Source organism: Cyprinus carpio, chromosome B13, assembly GCF_018340385.1.
Source record: "Cyprinus carpio isolate SPL01 chromosome B13, ASM1834038v1, whole genome shotgun sequence".
Taxonomy (NCBI): Eukaryota; Metazoa; Chordata; class Actinopteri; order Cypriniformes; family Cyprinidae; genus Cyprinus; species Cyprinus carpio.
This window is the reverse complement of record NC_056609.1, coordinates 28599414-28613945: the sequence shown is the minus strand read 5'-3', so window position 1 is coordinate 28613945 and position 14532 is coordinate 28599414. Positions and strand designations below refer to the sequence as shown.

At 32.4% G+C, this 14532-nt stretch overlaps 1 protein-coding gene across 1 annotated transcript in view; it reads left to right on the top strand.

Annotated features, from left to right (window-relative positions):
* The window catches only part of LOC109072522 (adhesion G protein-coupled receptor A1-like), a 66361-nt gene extending 61759 nt beyond the window's left edge, over positions 1 to 4602 (top strand). Inside the window, exons 11-13 of the mRNA XM_042736137.1 lie at positions 693 to 788; positions 2632 to 3482; positions 3540 to 4602. Coding sequence (XP_042592071.1) covers positions 693 to 788; positions 2632 to 3482; positions 3540 to 3787 — 1195 coding nt within the window. The 3' untranslated portion in view covers positions 3788 to 4602. The remainder of the gene's footprint in view (positions 1 to 692; positions 789 to 2631; positions 3483 to 3539) is intronic.
* Positions 4603 to 14532: the final 9930 nt, after the last annotated feature.

The window sequence follows — 14532 nt, the reverse complement described above, 5'->3', positions numbered from 1 at the left end:
CCGGCCCGAGACTCAAACCCACAACCTTAGGGTTAGGAGTCAAACTCTCTAACCATTAGGCCATGACTTTTTTGCCTGTTTAATTTCAATGCAAGTAGTAAAATACAGTAAAAATCTGAATAAAAATAATCAAATGCATGTTTATCACATTTTTGCTTTAAATAAATAAATGTGTTTTTATATTTGAGGTTTCTTTTTAAACAAAAAAAAATATTTTAATAAGACAGTAAGTGTTTTTGTTTCAGTTTAATTTCAGTTTAGTATTTTAGTACTATTTAGCAGAGGCAAAAAATTTTTTAATCTAAAAATTATATTTAGTTAACACTATAAACATGTTTATATCTAACTTTAAAAATCTAGTTTATAAACAAAAACATATAAATTCTGTAAAAATATAACACACCTACTCACACACGTTTTCTCATCTTTTTCTAATTTTGTCTGTCTACTGCATTGGCTTTGGGTTTTCACATCGCTCTGATCTGATTTCTGTAGAAACTGATTTTCCTTTGTGTTTAATTCTTCTCTCAAACAGTCCTGACAGGTCAAATAAATCCCTCATAAACGTGCTCTCATCACTGTTTCTCCAGGGTTTGATGAAACCCGATGCTGTATTTTTAGCATCATCATGATGAAACCGCATTAAGCAGGAGAGAATGTGATCATTTGTTTTGTGTGGTTTGTGTTTGCAGGTTTTATTTAGTGAGTGCAGGAGTTCCCTTCATCATCTGCGGCATCACAGCAGCCATCAACATCGAGAACTACGGCAGCGGAGAGCTGACGCCGTTGTGAGTAGCAGCTAAATCAGTCCGATGTGTTTGACACTCTTTCATATATATATGAGTGACTCAAAGTATCATACTAAATATTAAATATGGCCAAACTGCTCAAATGAATTGAATGACACGTGCATGTAAATCTGTAACCAACACAGACTCTGAATGGAACCGGACCCGAGCCTCCATTCAGAGTAATGCTCAGTCACTATGACTGATTCTTAAACTTTTATTATGTAATATTTGGTTGCATTCTTGCATGCATAAAATACCTCTAGTGAAGATTTTAGTTATTTATGTACTATTATTTTTATGTTCAATTTTCATTTTCATTTTCGTTTAAATTTTACTATGTGCTTTTGTAATTTTTATTAGTTTTTTTATTTTTTATTTCTCTATAGCTTTATTTTTATTTCAGATTTAGGCATTTTAATATTTCAACTTTAATATTAAAGCTTATTTCAGTTAGTCCTGAAGACAACATTTATTTTTTCATTAGGGTTAAGTTTTTTGTGTGAATTGAATTGTTTTATTTTTTTTTTTTTTTTTTTTTTCATCTAATATTTTTCCCCCTGCTTTATTTCAATTACTGAAAACAATTTTTAAGTTTTAGTTCAAAACAACAACACTGAGAACGCTTCTATTTTGTATCTTAATTAATTCAATTGCATCTTTGTGACACTGATAAATATACAATCTGCTAAATTGATCAGTTATGAAACAAATTCAATTCAATTTTTAGTTTTCATCTTCATTTTAGTTTTAGTAATTTCGTGATTTTATTAGTTTTTTATATTCTATATAGCTTTATTTTCATTTCCGATTTAATCATTTTGGTACTCGACAAGGAAACATTTCTATTTCATTTTCATTAGGGTTAAGTTCATCAAATTTTATGAAAAACAATATTATCATTATCACAAAAAAAGAAAACAATTTTTAAGTTTAAGTTAACAATAACAGCACAATAACAACTCTATTTTGCATTTTCATTCATTTAATTTATCTGTATCATTGCAGATTGTATATGTATCAGTGTTGCAAACTTCATCAATTATGAAACAAATTCGATTTGAGCAGCTCTACAAAATACAGTAGTGTCATTATTCATCTCAGTTCAGTTCGTTTTGTTCTAATCCGATGTCAGTGTCACTGCTGTCAAAATGCTCAAATCTGAATGTTGAGTAACCAGAATATGATCCTCAATAAAATAGCATGCATGAAAACATGTTCAGAAATGTTGATTTCCTGTGTTTGCAACTGTTAGTTTTTACTAATATTTTGAATTAGATTTTGCAATGAGTTCAGGATTTGTTTTTGAATTTTTCATTCTATTAGTTTTCAGATATATTTCTAAAAAGTCCCTTTGTATTTTAGTTGGTTTAATTTCAGTAGTAAAATACAGTAAAAATCTGAATAAAAATAATCAAAGGCATGTTTATTACAGATTTAATTAGTTTAATTAATAATTTTAAATATCTTTTGTTTTTATTTTTCAGGTTTAGTTTTTTTTAAAGTATTTTTATTTTAGTTTTAGTATTTTCAGTACTTATTTAGCAACAATTTATATTTATATTTTATTTTTATATAAATATATATTTAACACTATAAACAGGTTTAGATCTAACTAACATCTGGTTTAATGTCAAAGACATTTCAAGCAAACTCTAGCAATTTTGGAGTAATATCATACATGTTTTCTCATCTTTTTCTAATTTTGTCTTTCTTCTGCGTTGGCTTTGAGTTTTACGCATCGCTCTGATCTGATTTCTGACAAAACTGATTTTCCTTTGTGTTTAATGATCCTAGCATGAATGCAAACATGTTCAGTAATGTTAATCTCCTGTGTTTGCAGCTGTTGGATGGCATGGGAGCCGAGTCTGGGCGCCTTCTATGGTCCTGTGGCCTTCATCGTCCTAGTGACCTGCGTCTACTTCTTGTGCACCATCATCCAGCTGCGCAAACACCCCGAGCGGAAATACGAGCTGAAGGCAGCGAGCGAGGAGCAGCAGCGGCTCTCTGATGTCCACCAGGGGGAGCCGGCGAGTGGTCAGTGTCACGGTATCAACCCATCCATCATCAACAACGAACACTCGTTTAAAGCCCAGCTGCGGACGGCGGCGTTCACGCTGTTTTTATTCGTAGCCACGTGGACGTTTGCCGCACTGGCCGTCGGCGCACTTGCTGTTTCGCAAGGCCACTTTCTGGATATGATCTTCAGCTGTTTATATATCTCGGCGGGGCGTTTTTCTGTCACACTCGGGTTGTTCATACTGATTCATCATTGTGCAAAACGCGATGATGTCTGGCACTGCTGGTGCGCATGCTGTCCCGGGCGGCGCCCCTCAAATGCATGCCACGCCCACATCCACGGCCACGCCCACAAACTCAACATAAACGGCGACGCCCACACCCACTGCCATCTAGATGGTGGGAAACCTGTTCACTGCGCATGTCGCGCCGCTGGGCAAAATCACGTGACCTGCCTGACGCCGGTTTCGCCATGTTGCGCCGCTCTGCATACGCAACAGCTCCTAGAAGATGAAACAAGCGCGCATGTGCTTCTCCACGCCGACCATGATGGTTACCGACCCGCCGTGCGATTGCACCGCTGCTCCAAACCCGTCAGGACTAAAACAAGGCGCCAACGTGAACTAGCGTTGCGCGTCCCTCTGGAGCGGACGCCTCAAGCGTGCACGCTCGCGCGCTAACAGCCCACACGCCCACATTTGCCACTTAGCTCACGAAGTTTTGCCCTCACAGAGCGCTCTCCAAGCTCTGCCCACCATCATCACATGTGCTGCGCAAAAGACGAGCTCCTCGACGCGGGTGAGAGCTTTCTGTGCGGGAAACTCGCGGAGGACGATTTGCATCACGCGCATATAGAGCTGCACGCCCGCAGACAGTCGCTGGCCAATCAGAACGGCATCCTGAAGGGAAACGCACTTTATCCATCCGACAGCACTGGGAATATACGCACGGGACCCTGGAGAAACGAAACTACCGTGTAGTTCGACCGAACTCCAACGCTAGGATTTAAGAAAGGAACTTTTTTTAGTACCATCACAAGCTCTTTCCTGCATCATTCATCGTACAGGATGATTCTGGGGATCGTACAAATAAGAGAACGAAAAACCTGGGGCCTCATTCATAACACACAAATATAATTAAGATACACAAAGTTGAAGCACACAAATATATCTTTATATAGAAGCTGTACAGCCTTCATCAATGGGCAAGGAAATATTTTTTTTTATCATTTTAAGGAAATAATTTTTTGTGTGTATGTGTGTTTTGTTTTTATTTTAGAGAATTTAATTTAATTTTAGGGTATTTTATTTTATTTAGGGTATTTAGTTTTATTTTTTGTTTTGTTTTAGGGAAATCATGAATAATTAATGAATTAATTAATTTCAGTGACATAACTATTGTCTAACATAAAGCAGTTAAAATGTTGCAGAAAACATATGCAGTTATAATAAAAAATATGGTTACACTTTTTGATAGTCCACTTTAGACGTTCTATTAACTAAAAGTAACTTTGCAACTACATTCAACTAATTCTCATTAATTTGCAACTACATGTTGACTAACTCTCAGAGTAGACTGTTTGGTTAGGTTTAGGCTTAGTAGAATAAGTTGACATATACTTGCAAAGTTTCTCATAGTCAGAATGTTGTGGACTTATCAAAAATAAAGTGTTAGAAGATATTTAGCAGACTACTAGTCTACTAATACGCTTATGACTGCTAGTTGACATTTATTTTAAAATAAAATGAAAAAAGTTACTTACTGTTAGTAGAATGTCTAAAGTGGACTATCAAAGTAAATAAATATATATATATATATACAGTACAGGTCAAAAGTTTGGAAACATTACTATTTTTAATGTTTTTGAAAGAAGTCTCTTCTGCTCATCAAGCCTGCATTTATTTGATCAAAAATACAGAAAAAACAGTAATATTTGTGATATATTATTACAATTTAAAATAATAGTTTTCTATTTGAATATATCTTTTAAAAAATAATTTATTTCCTGTGATGCAAAGCTGAATTTTTCAGCATCATTACTCCAGCCTTCAGTGTCACATGTAACATCCAGTCTATCACATGATCATTTAGAAATCATTCTAATATTCTGATTTATTATGAAGTGTTGGAAACAGTTCTGCTGTCTAATATATTTGATGAATAAAAGGGTTAAAAAGAACTGCATTTATTCAAAATAAAAAAATAAATTCTAATAATATATATTCTTATAATATATTTTCTTTACTATCACTTTTTATCAATTTAACACATCCTTGCTGAATAAAAGTATTGATTTTATTTAAAAAAAAAAAAGAAAAAAATTACTGACCCCAAATTACTGACGCAGTAGTGTATATTGTTATTACAAAATATTTATATTTTAAAAACATAGCTTCTTTTTTTTATTTTTTATTTTTTTATTTACTTTTTATACATCAAAGTAACATAACATATCACAATATTATATATTTTTTTTCTGTATTTTTGATCAAATAAATGCAGGCTTGATGAGCAGAAGAAACTTCTTTCAAAAACATGTTCCAAACTTTTGACCTGTACTCTGTGTGTGTGTGTGTGTGTGTGTGTATATATATCATATATATATATATATATATATATATATATATATATATATATATATATATATATATATATATATATATAAAATAATATATAGACACTCACTGTATTAATTATTTCTTGGGGGGGATTCTAATATAAACATTTGGAACAATTCAGGAATTATTAATAAATGAATTAATTTCAATGACATTATTATTTGTGCATATAATAGTATATATGCGTAATGTTATTGCCTATTTATCTTTTTATTTTTTTTATAATCAGTGTTAGATTATTTTAATTTTATTTGTGCACAAGAGTTTTGTTCAAATGCTCTTCAGTTGTAGTACAGATTTTCACGTCAGTTTCTGTTTGTTTGTTTTGACAGTATGACGTCCGTGAAGTTTCAGATCAGATGTGTGTTTGATTAATGAGGCCTCTGGTTTGATTCGGAGCACATGTTGATTGGCCGCGTTCACACTGCACTTCAATCCGGAGTCACTCCTCTTACGGGAATTTAATTTGTTTCTGATGATGTTTGATTACAACCGACACTGAACCGAAGTGGTTGTCAGTCCCCAGTCTCTGCAGTGTTTATGTGGCCATTGCATTCATACCTTTACCAGGTACATTTATCACTCCAGGTAACAGACATTGCATTAGTGAGTGTGTGTTACTCTGTGCAGGAGAATATCGCGTGTTTGAGTGTATGCAAACACAGTTTATGAAGTATCTCAAAGGATTTTGCCATATATTTATTTTCATAGATGTATTTGAGAGTCCCACAAATGTCCCAATCATTTCTACAGTAAAAAAAAACTTCCAAATACATGAAAATTCACCAGCAGTTTTAAACCATCCAGCTCCTCATGCTTAATATATACTGTGAATATCAACTAGCGGAAACTTAGTAATACACAAAAAAAGGCCTGCTTCTGTCTAACTTCTGTTCTGCCGTTGAAATGTGCGATGTAAACAGACAAAGAAGCTCCGTTTCAAATCCTCGTGCGCTGCTTATCTAGACAGCATTCAGAAGACTAGGATACATATTCGTGCTGCCTTACTGTAAGGAAGCATCATAGAGAAGGAAATCCCAGAATGCATTGCTGCAAACAGTCAGAAATGCATAAAATTTAAATTTAAGATTTAAATATTTGAATTGCATATAAAAATTTCCATGCATTTGGATTACGCCATTTTAACGTTAATAATTTGATGTGATGCATAATTATCAGTCGTGTATAAAAGAAACAGGTCAGATTTCTGTAACAGTATTAATAAACTGAGTGCATTTTAAATCCAATTTGTTTCAATCTCATGCATTTTTTAACTTGAATATTGCTTGTTGCACAGCTAGTCATATTTTAACCATGTTCATACTTTTTTGCTGAATTAATTTAATTGTTTTCACAATTACCAGATTTATTTATTATTATAAATGCATTTATTAATATTTAAATAAAAATTAAATAGTTGCATATAGTTATGATTAATATAATCTGCCATTGTATTAATATTAGTATTTATTATATATATATATATATATATATCTATATTATATTATATATATATATATATATATATATATATATATAATATATATATATATATATATATATAATATCAATATATGTAATATAACATAACAATAATGCCACAATTATGTGTTGAACTTTTATATGCAATTCAAATGCATAAATGGCCTAAATATGTTTTTGTGTGGCTTGAGGCGGTGAAGCGGCGCACTAGGTTGTGTAACGGAGCGAAAGCGTCTCTCTAGTTGCTCTATTACAGATCTGTGCTGATTCTTTACTGTTTCTATGGTGAATCGCTGTTGTTGTCAAGGAGACGTTGTTTGTGCGAGAACATCACTGGAAAGGAAGGAAAAATGACAGCGATTTGATGCTTGAGATTGATTGGTCTGCTTCACATCACCGCTGCAGAAGAAGGACTAGTAAAGCACTTCACCAGACTAGTCTAGCTGGAGGAAACAAGCGACTGTGATCATCACGCTTCTCTGCATCTGACGTGAAGTTGATGTCTGTGTAGTTGCCTCACGGTCTTCAAAATATTACATTTGGAAAGAGTGAATCTCAGAGAATCTGTCGGAAACATATCCTGGTCATATTTCACCCCTGAATCAAAATCAAAATAAATAACATAAAGCCTGTTTTAGGAATAACTTTCATTTATTTCTATTTTTATTCTATTCTATTTTATTTTTTTTATATATATATATATATATATATATATATATATATATATATAAAAAGCCAGTTTAAGGAATTCTTTAAGATTTATTATTATGCTTAATTGTTATGCCAATAATGACACAATGCAGAAGATCACAATTCATAATCAAAAGACTGGATAGATAGATAGATAGATAGATAAAGAAAATGATATTATGATATATTTTACGATTTTTTTTTGCTAAATTTTCATGACAAAAGTAACAATGTAAAATCTATGATCACAATTCAAAATCAGAGTTTATATATATCTATCAACTTTCTCTATATATGTACTCTGTATATTCTCTCTATCTCTCGCTCTCTCTCTGTTTATATATATATATATATAAACTATAATTGTCAAGACAATAAAGACACAATGCAAAAGATCTCAATCCAAAATCAGAAGAAAAAAAAATATTTTGATTAAAGAAAATGAAGCCTTTATTTTAAATTATAGTTATTTTAATTGTCGTGGCAATGAAGACAACAAAAAAAGATTTCATAATTATTATTTTTATTTATTCTTTTTTTTTCGGCTTAATTGTCATGACAATAATGACACAATGCAAAAGATTTAACTTCTTTATGAATTTAATTTCCTATAAAAAAATGTGACCTGGACATGTTTTCTGAGATTCTCCATTTTCCATTTAAATTTGCCTTTCAGATTCTCAAATGGAAAAAGTTTCCTCTTGAGGAAAAGCAACAGGTTCAGCAGCATTTAATGCACCGTTTGACACAAAAGAGTTTAATTTCACGCCTTCCTGTTTCCTCTGAAGTGCTGCGCTCTGATTGGCTGTCCTGGTTTGGGCCGGGTTCAAGTCGCCCATCAGCTCTTTTATTTTCTGTTTCCATGCACCACAGATTGAGATAATAAATAATGGATGATATGTAAACGAGGAATGATGTGTGGATGTGGGCGATGTGTCTCTGGTTTACTGCTCAGTATCTGAGTTCAGACGTTTTGTTTGTTTTAATGCATCTGTCCGTCTGTGTTACGCAGGATTGTGACTGACACTGTGAGATTTGCTGGAGGATGAATCAGAAGGCCATGTATGCTGTTATGAGAGACAAACTACAATTATTACTCAGTTCTGTTTAACTGTATGTCTGCACTCCTTTCTTATTAATGCTTCACGTGTTTGACTTTTACCAGCAGTGCCAGAGTCTCTCACCAAAAGTGACAAATATGGAATTACGGACCTGATTCAGGACCATATTTAATTTTTCGTTTAAAGTCTGTGAGCCGAAAGGGTTGAACTCTTTTAAGGTTATATGTATTTCCAAAAAATGTCTAATATTTCATCATCACGTTTGACATTTCTGTCCCTTAGGCTTCATTTTCATATCTTTGAAATTAAACATGGTGTCTATCCGGAATAATGTCCATTATACAGAGTAAAATTATGCTCTGTGATGTCAAACTAGAAATATGTGGGCAGAATAAAGTTTTATCTGCTTTGAAGCAAGAACATAATCCATATCTTATAGTGTGATGATAAAGAAAAAGAGTCAGAGCAAAGCAAGGTTTTGAAATGTTTTTGAAAGAAGTCTCTTCTGCTCACCAAGGCGGCATTTATTTGATTAAAAAAATACAGTAAAATTACAGTTTTCTGTGTGAATATATTGTAAAATGTAATTTATTTCTGTGATGCGCAGCTGTATTTTCAGCATCATTACTCCAGTCTTCAGTGTCACATGATCTTCAGAAATCATTCTAATATGCTGTTGCTACCGTTCAAAAGTTTTTCTTAAGACATCAATGCTTTTATTCATTAAAGGTGGATTAAATTGATCAAAAGTGACAGTAAAGACATTTATAATGTTACAAAAAGATTTCTATTTGAAATAAATTTTGTTCTGTTGAACTTTCTATTCATCTGTGAATCCTGAAAAATAAAATGTATCACGGTTTGCACAGAAATATTGTGCAGCACAACTGTGTTCAACATTGATAATAATCAGAAATGTTTCTTTAGCAGCAGACCATCATATTAGAATGATTTCTGAAGATCATGTGACACTGAAGACTGGAGTAATGATGCTGAAAATACAGCTGCACATCACAGAAATAAATTACAGTTTAACAGAGATTCACACAGAAAACAGCTGCTTTAAATTGTAATAATATTCCATAATTTTTACTGTATTTTTGAACAAATAAATGCAACTTTGGTGAGGAGAAGAGACTTCTTTTTGATACTTTTCTAAATGACACACAAAAAAAAACCATAGACACACACAAAAAAAAACTTCTTTTAAAGGGTTTATTCAGCCAGACAGTTTATTTTAGCATGTTTGCAAATAACAACTGAACTTGACTGAACGACTGAAATCAATCATAAGTGTAATTTATTTATGCATTTTTTGATGTATGGTTTGTTAGGAGGACAATATTTGTCTGAGATACAACTATTTGAAAATCTGGAATCTGAGGGTGCAAAAAAATCAAAATATTGAGAAAATCATCTTTAAAGTTGTCCAAATGAATTCTTAGCAATGCATATTACTAATCAAAAATTAAGTTTTGATATATTTATGGTTACCCACTTACAAAATATCTTCATGGAACATGATCTTTACTTAATATCCTAATGATTTTTGGCATAAAAGAGAAATGTATAATTTTGACCCAAACAATGTATTTTTAGCCATTGCTACAAATATACCCCAGAGACTTATGACTGCTTCTGTGCTGCAGGGTCACGCATGACTCCAGAAGAACGAGTGACTTAATGACGACAGACGTGTTTCTATCAGCAGACTCCACTATAAATGTATTTCCATCATAATTCAGGTGTTCAGTAGGTTTGTGTGTTCGACACGCGTGTCGAATATATTCAGGGGTCTGAACACAAGCCCCAAAATAGATCAGTGCAGCATCTCACGCCAAATACTAACTTTTCAGGTAGAGAGAGCGCGTCTGAGTCAGTGTAGTGTGTAATTAACTCTTATCTAATTAAAAAGGCCTCGTAAGCTTGAGCTGTGTGTCCGAGACTCCAGAGCTCATGAAGGTGAGTGTGAGAGACATACTGGCTTTATCACAAGATGATGATTATGATCATCAACTGATTTCATTTCTGTAGTTGATTTAATCCAGTTTGTCCTGGTTAGCAGGTTAATATAGACCTGCATGTCTAAAAATGTCCTTGTGTTGGACAGGTGACACACTTCTAGCGGTTTTCCGCTTTAATACAGTGTTTCATGAAGTATTTTTTGGTTTTATTTACTGGCACTTCCCACAAATAACAGGGTATAAGTTAGAGTCCATTTGTTTTTATTTATAGTTCTATTTTTTTCTTCTTTTTTATATATTTTATTCATTATTTTATTTTTATGTTAATTCATTTTATTTATTTGTGTAAAGAATTTTATTTTTTTTTTATTTTATATATATATTTTTTTTATTGTTTATTTTTTATTATTATTTTTTTTTTTTTTCCAAATGTGCAAACCCCATATCCTGCAGAGAAAGCAATTTAATAGTTGAAGTATTAAGAATTATCTAACATAAAATTTAAATAGCATTAAATCACCTTAAAATGGTGATTTTTACATCCCATCTTACTGATCTTCTCTTTCTCAACAAATAAAATCATATAATAATAAAAATGTAACATTTAATTGTTACTTGCCGGTTGAAGGCCTAAATTTCAGTAGTATTTTTTTTTTTTATTATGTAATATTTATATTATATTATATTATATTATATTATATTATATTATATTATATTATATTATAACCATTTTATATAATGTTTATATATAAAACGAACAAACATATATTTAAAAAAATAAATAGATAAAATACCAGGACCAAAAAAGTGCTTAATAAATATAAATAAAGTGTGGTTCTATGCAAAGTAAAGATTATATTCTTCAAAACAGCCTAGGGGTATAAAACACCTGTGGAAAATCAGAAGGATCCAGAAAGTTTCAACAAAAAACACCTAAAATCAAAGGAATCACATTAAAAATCTAAACAAAAAAGAACATTGTTCAGTAATAATAATAATAATAATAATAAACATTTAAAAGGGCAGGATTCACATGAACAATCTAGACAAAGAAGAAGCTCAAATATAAGAATGTTTTATCTGTGTCAAGTTTTGATAACCCTACACTAGATTCCCAAACTTCCATTTGTAGGCTATTATTTCTTTCATGGCGACTGCTAATAAAAGAAAGTAAACCTCTGACAGCTAGCACAGAGTCAGAGGAGAGCTGTGTGTGTGTGTGTGTGTGTGCTGGGCTTTCTAAGGACACCAATAATGAACACGATCTGGTTATGTAATTTCTTTGCATTTATAAAGCAGAATGATCTTTTTTCACTTGAGCCAGAAGGCAGAAGCTGGTGAAGACACACGCTGCAGATCATTAGAGATGTTTGAAGATCTGCGTCGTGCTGCGAGTCTTTATGCAGACAGACATCACTCATGTGTTATAGATGTAGTTATGAATGTAATCATCTGCTTTCCTTTGTTTTCTGCTGTGTTCAGATTTATAGAAACGTATATTAACAGCACATTAGTCGTGTGTCTCATCCAGTTATTAAAGCGGTCCTTTTTTTTTCTTCAGCTTTTTGCCAAGGCAACTTTTCTCATTTTTTATTTCGTTTGACTTGTGTAATAAATAACTAAAGCTAAAATAAAAATAATAATAATAATGAAAACTATATAGACATCTAAAAAAATAAAATAAAAAAATATTTTGCTGAAACTAAAATTAAAATAAAACAAAATCCAAATAAATATAATAATAATAATACAAAGAAAAACTAATTTTAATAAAACAAATAAAAACAAAAGTGTTTCAGTGATGCTAAAATAACAGTGAAACACAAAGCATTGACTTCTCAGTGTTTTATAAGTGATGTTCTGCCATCTAGTGGCCGAATTAATTCATAAAATGTTTAATTGTTTGTCCCAAATATTTTTTTCGTTTTAACATTAATAAGGCACATATGATCATGCTATATTGTTAATCAGTGTTTATTTTAGCATAATTTATATACTATTATGGTATTTATTAAGATGTTGAGTTAGCTTTTATTTTTGTTCAATTTTCATTCACATTTTAGTTTTTGTAATTTATTTATTTTTTTTATATTAATAGTTAGCTTTCATTTATTTTTAATTCCGTTTTACTTTTTTAAATACTTTTTTTTAATACTTTAATACTTTCAACAATTTTTTTAAATTTTTTTTAACTATTTAAGTTATTTACCAAGGCAAAATTTCTAATTATTGTTTTTATATATTTATATTTTTAGTGTTTTCAATTATCGAAATTAAGAAATAATAAATATATATTATATAATTTATTTCACTAAGGCAACATTTCTTATTTTCATTTACTTTAATTTAATGTAATAAAATAACTACAACTTAAACTGAAATTGAAATGGATAAAATGACAAATCGCACAATGAAAAAAAAATGAAAAGGTAAGCAAAAAATATAAAAATAAAAGCTATTTCAAGATATTAATAAAAAATATAGTATCTCAGACATTAGGTAACACTTTACAGTAAGGTTTCATTTGTTAGCATTAGTTAACTATATAAAATAACTCATAATGATGTTCTTGAGTCAAACATTATCATAGCAAACAAAGCTGCTGTTTGTGACTACCCAGCATGCACTGCAGCATGACTAAATCATGCAGCTACTGTCATAGCATTTAGTTTACTGCCTTTATTTATGCTGTTGATATTGAAAGTTCATCATAAGCCAAATTTGTATTTTCATGTTTCTATGAATCGCTGTGAAGGATATTGATGTGAATCTGGTGTGATGTAGTTTAACAATGGTTTTATTCTACAGTAATAATAATCATCTAAGTTTAGGTCCAAATAAGGAATAAAAAATTACAGCACAACATTATCCATCCAAATTATTCATACTCATCACACATACACTCCCGTCTTTCGTTAATCAAAATAAATGTCATCCCACAATATTTAAAAAAAAAGTTACTCATCATCATTGTAAAATACCTTATTAACGTCCACACGTATCCCCCCATGTCTGATCCTCCATACAGACTGACTGTTTCTGTCTCTGTGTCTGTTTCTGTGTCTGTGTGTGTCTCTGTGTCTGTGTTTTCCTCTTTTTCTTTTTTCTTTCGTGTCTCTGTCTCTGTGTGTGCCTCTGTCTCTGTGTGCCTCTGTGTATGTGTGTGTCTCTGTGTCTGTTTCTGTCTCTGTGTGTGTCTCTGTGTCTGTGTGTGTCTCTGTGTCTGTTTCTGTCTCTGTGTGCCTCTGTGTCTGTGTGTGTCTCTGTGTCTGTGTGTGCCTCTGTGTCTGTGTGTATCTCTGTGTCTGTGTGTGTCTCTGTGTCTGTGTGTGTCTCTGTCTCTGTGTCTGTGTGTGTCTCTGTGTCTGTGTGTGCCTCTGTATGTTGTGTTTGTTTCTCTGTGTCTGTGTGTGTCTCTGTGTCTGTGTCTGTGTGTGCCTCTGTGTCTGTGTGTGTCTGTGTGTGTCTCTGTGTCTGTGTGTGCCTCTGTGTGCCTCTGTGTGTGTCTCTGTGTCTGTGTGTGCCTATGTGTCTGTGTGTGTCTCTGTGGCTTTGTGCCTCTGTGTCTGTGTGTGTCTCTGTGTGTCTCTGTGTCTGTGTGTTTCTCTGTATCTGTGTTTTGTCTCTGTGTCTGTGTGTTTCCTCGTGTGTGTCTGTGTGTGTCTCTGTGTCTGTGTGTGTCTCTGTGTCTGTGTGCCTCTGTGTGTGTCTCTGTGTCTGTGTGTCGGTGTCTGTCTCTGTGTCTGTGTGTGTCTCTGTGTCTGTGTGTGCCTCTTGTTTTGTGTTTTTTTTCTGTGTCTGTTGTGTTGTCTCTGTTCTGTGTGTGTTTTTTTTTTGTTTTTTTTGTGTGCCTTTGTGTGCCTTTTGTGTTCTGTGTTTGTCTTTGTGTCTCTGTGTGTCTCTGTGTCTG